Raw genomic sequence first — 5,000 nt, 5'->3', positions numbered from 1 at the left:
GGGGGGGGGGCGTCGGTGACTGCGAGGCCCAGCGGAGGCTCCTGTGTCTGGGCTTGACCCCCCCGGGCAGAGAGGGGGCCGTGGAGGAACGATAATAACCGGAAAACCGGAGAAAACCGGTGAAATGTTACGGTGTAGAGAGCAGCCGCAGGCAGGACAGGACACACACCGGGCGCGTGTGTGTGTGTGTGTGTGTGAGGGGGCTCACAGCAACCCAGTCATGCACTGAACCCCACACACACCTGACACACACACATGACATGACACACACACATGACACACACATGAAACGTTCACATGATGGCATACAGGAAGGAACACAGAACACAGCAGCGTGACGTCATCAAACGGGGACACAGTGGACAACATTCCGTGAGTTATGGAACATTCCGGTCGGAACGGCGAAGAGGAGGAGGAGGAGGAAGAGGAGGAGGAGGAAGGGGAGGAAGAGGTCTTACTGTTGCTGATTGGCTTTTCGAGGGTGCTGCTTTCTGTTTGTCTGTAGAGGAGGGAGAGAGGAGAGAGAGGAGGGAGGGAGAGGGGAGAGAGAGAAGGGAGGGAGAGGGGAGAGAGGAGGGATAGGAGGGAGAGAGGAGGGAGAGGAGAGGAGGGAGAGAGGAGGGAGAGAGAGGAGGGAGGGAGAGGGGAGAGAGAGAAGGGAGGGAGAGGGGAGAGAGAGGAGGGAGAGGAGAGGGGAGAGAGAGGAGGGAGGGAGAGGGGAGAGAGAGGAGGGAGAGGAGAGGGGAGAGAGAGGAGGGAGGGAGAGGGGAGAGAGAGGAGGGAGAGGAGGGAGAGAGGAGGGAGAGGAGAGGAGGGAGAGAGAGGAGGGAGAGAGCGAGGGAAGGAAAGGTAGAGTGATAAAAAAAGAGCAACAACAATTGTCTTCTTCTTCTGTTTCTTCCCTCCTGTGACAAGCGTTACATTCTCTGTACGTAATGTGCTGTATAAATAAAGTTTGATTGAATGATTGATTGATGAGAGGTGTGTGTGTGTGTGTACCTTTCCCAGGTGTGTTGTCTGCCACGTCCAGCACCACTCTGAGTCCATCCAGGTTGGAGATGGGGAGACCCAGGTCTAGTAGCTCTGTCTCCCCGCTCTGCACACACACACACACACACACACACACACACACACACACACACACACACAGACACACACACATACACACACATACTCATTTTAATACAAAACTACAAAAACAAAACTGAGCAGTCAAACACACAAACATACAAACACGTACACACACACACACACAAAACCACACATACATACATACATACATACATACACACACACGGCCCCCCCCACACACACAGACACACACACACACACACACACACACACACGCAGGGCCTTACTATGCGGGCCACCAGGTCAGCCAGGTGCAGGCCGTACTTGGCCACCACGGGCCTCAGGACCTCTGTGACGGGCTTGGTGGGCTTGGCCTTCAGACCCACGGACCGGTTTATAGGGACCAGGTCCAGTCTGGGGGGGGATGACCAGAGGGAGGGAGGGAATGAATGAATGATCTTTATTGTCATTGTACAGGTACAACGAAATTTAAATGCAAACCGTAGGTGGTAACAATCAACACTGTCCTAAGATAATAAAACACCGTCCTAAGATAATAAAACACCGTCCTAAGATAATAAAACACCGTCCTAAGATAATAAAACACAGTCCTAAGATAATAAAAAACAAGAATGAGACATACATTTACATAAATAGGGGGATATACCAAAAAGTAATAGGTAGGAATCCGAGTAAACTTGTATACTTATATACACTATATGGCCTATTCACAGGGTGGGGATATAGACAAGGGGTTGTTAGCATGTAACTATGTACTTTTATAAACACACTAGTAAACTTAGATACAGTGTATGTAAACCTAAACACAAGAATGTAAACATATTGCACGGTTAAAGAACGCGCCTAGCCTTTAGCCCCTAGCCTTTAGCCTCTAGCCTTTAGCCTTTAGCGCCTAGCCCTTAGCGCCTAACCCTTAGCCCCTAACCCTTAGCGCCTAGCCCTTAGCCCCTAACCCTTAGCCCCTAGCCCTTAGCCCCTAAACCTTAGCCCCTAACCCTTAGCCCCTAACCCTTAGCCCCTAACCCTTAGCCCCTAGCACTATTCCCTAGAGGGAGGGAGTAAAGGGAGGGCGATGAGCATGCTAGATATCTCTGTTCTGCACCAAAACCGTCTCAGGATAAATTACCACGAAGCCCAATGCGATTTTGTCGCACCGCCGAATTCGATTCCATTGTTTTGAATGCATCTCAATGAGACAATGCACACGGCGTGCGATGCGATATTGTCGCACGACAACATACGATTCTCCATTCACATTCATTCATTGGTGTGAATTGAGAATCTAATGTTGTCGTGCAACAAAATCGCACGCCGTGTGCATTGGCCTTAAGATAATGCTCTAATGCCATTCTAGCAGCAGTAATATAACCAGGCTGAATATAACTAGACGTTATTATTATTATGATTGGTTAAACCTGAGGTAAATGTAATGTTTAGCTGAGCAGAGTGATTTATTAAACCTGGGGGGTATTCCATCAACGTCGCTAAAGGAAAATCCAGGCTTTTCTCAGGTAAGTCTCACGAAATGTATAAAGATCTACCTGAGGTGTAATGTTTACCTGAACAAGGTGCGTTTCTCTAGTCTGAGGTCCCGAGAGCACAGAGTCATACAGTCCTGGTCCAATACCAGAGGCTGAGAGAGAGGGAGGAGAGGAGAGAGGGAGGAGAAGAGAGAAGGAGGAGAGGAGAAGAGAGAGGGAGGAGAGGAGAAGAGAGAGGGAGGGGAGAGGAGAGAAGAGAGATTGAGGTCTATCTCTAGGATTGTTCATTAATCTTTAAAAAGGAAAAACCAAGGTATGAAATTACAGTGAATCACCATGTGATTGCACGTGTGTGTATGTGTGTGTGTGTGTGTGTCTGTGCATGTGTGTGTGTATGTGTGTGCGCACCTGTGTGTGCGTAGTGCGTGCGTGTGTGTAGTGTGTGTGCGTGCGCACCTGTGTGTGCGTAGTGTGTGTGCGTGCGTGCGTGCATGTGTGTATGTATGTGTTTACACCTGTGCGTAGTGTGTGTATGTGTGCGTGTGTGTGTGTGCGTGCGTGGGAGCGAGCTCGCGCGTGTGTGTGTACCTTCTCCCCCCCCACCAGGAAGAGGTCCACGGCGGCCAGGTTGATGCAGAGCTTCTCACACAGGCCAATCAGCAGCTCCCGTATGGACACGCCCCCTCTGACGGGCACGGAGCAGCACGACCCGTCTGGCAGGTTGATGTTGCACTGCCTCAGGGTCTGGGAGCGCTCCACCGACTGGCTACGACCACCCTCCGCCTGGGGGGGGGGAGAGAGGAGAGGGGGGGGGGGGAGAGAGGGGGAGATAGAGAGAAGGAGGGAGAGGGAAGGAGAGAGAGAGGGGGGGAGATAGGAGAGGGGGGGGGGAGAGAGGGGGAGATAGAGAGAAGGAGGGAGAGGGAAGGAGAGAGAGGGAAGGAGAGGGGGAAGGAGAGAGGGGGGAGAGAGGGAAGGAGGGAGAGAGGGGGGAGATAGAGAGAGAGAAGGAGGGAGAGGGAAGGAGAGAGGGGGAGATAGAGAGAGAGAAGGATAGAGGGGGGACATAGAGAGAGAGAAGGAGGGAGAGGGAAGGAGAGAGGGAAGGAGAGAGAAGGAGGGAGAGGGGGGAGATAGAGAGAAGGAAGGAGAGGGGGGGGGAAGGGGAGAGAGGGAAGGAGAGAGAGAGAAGGAGGGAGAGGGAAGGAGGGAGAGGGGAGGGGAGAGGGAGAAGGAGAGAGAGGGAAAGAGGGAGAGGGAAGTAGAGAGAGTCAATCAGAGTAGTGTGTAGCTGCAGATCATTGGTTAATCTTTACTGGTTGATGGTTTTATTGGTTGTTTTATTATTATAAATAATAATTATATTATTACAATAGTGGCGATGAAACAGGGAAGGGGGACATGGTTCTGGTTTAAGGGTAACCCTTAAAACACGCCACAAGCGTCAACCTCAGCAGCGTGTGCGTGACGTGCGTTTAATTTCATACAGAGAGCGTGAGGCGGATCTAGAGAGTCGGACTCTCGCCTATTTTGCGCGTGCCGCACACGCGAAGGCAGAACTCAACGTACAAAGACAGGGCTGGCAGTAGCAGCTCCACAGTTAGAGACACAGAAGACACACAGCCAGTTAGAGACACAGAAGACACACAGCCAGTTAGAGACACAGAAGACACACAGCCAGTTAGAGACACAGAAGACACACAGCCAGTTAGAGACACAGGAGACACACAGCCAGTCAGAGACACAGAAGACACGCAGCCAGTTAGAGACACAGAAGACACACAGCCAGTTAGAGACACAGAAGACACACAGCCAGTCAGAGACACAGAAGACACACAGCCAGTTAGAGACACAGAAGACACACAGCCAGTCAGAGACACAGAAGACACACAGCCAGTTAGAGACACAGAAGACACACAGCCAGTTAGAGACACAGAAGACACACAGCCAGTCAGAGACACAGAAGACACACAGCCAGTTAGAGACACAGAAGACACGCAGCCAGTTAGAGACACAGAAGACACACAGCCAGTTAGAGACACAGAAGACACACAGCCAGTTAGAGACACAGAAGACACACAGCCAGTTAGAGACACAGAAGACACACAGCCAGTCAGAGACACAGAAGACACACAGCCAGTCAGAGACACAGAAGACACGCAGCAGCCAGTATGGAAGCTAGGGGTGTAAATCACCAGCTTCATCACGATACGATATTATATCGATTTGTTTGTATGACGATACAATGTTTGACGATATCACAATGTCAGTCACGATACGATTTCGATTCGATTCGATTCAAGATCGATATGACGATATGATCGATATGACGCGATATCATATGCCAATCTAACACAATTATCAACTCACAAAAACAACTAGAATATTATTTGACCATTTTATTTGTGAGCTCTTCCAGGTATCCAG

General features: G+C 50.5%; 1 protein-coding gene across 1 annotated transcript in view; it reads right to left on the bottom strand.

Moving 5' to 3' along the window:
• rgs12b (regulator of G protein signaling 12b) overlaps positions 1–5,000 on the bottom strand; it is a gene marked incomplete at both ends in the record, with an annotated part of 67,854 nt that overhangs the window by 11,009 nt on the left and 51,845 nt on the right. Inside the window, 5 exon segments of the mRNA XM_080534848.1 lie at positions 459–499; positions 1,000–1,096; positions 1,359–1,485; positions 2,652–2,725; positions 3,162–3,356. Coding sequence (XP_080390974.1) covers positions 459–499; positions 1,000–1,096; positions 1,359–1,485; positions 2,652–2,725; positions 3,162–3,356 — 534 coding nt within the window.

Source organism: Nansenia antarctica (assembly GCF_963989245.1).
Source record: "Nansenia antarctica genome assembly, chromosome: 6".
NCBI classification, from domain to species: Eukaryota; Metazoa; Chordata; class Actinopteri; order Argentiniformes; family Microstomatidae; genus Nansenia; species Nansenia antarctica.
Note: the sequence above shows the minus strand (reverse complement) of the source record. Positions and strands in the feature narration are given on the sequence as shown.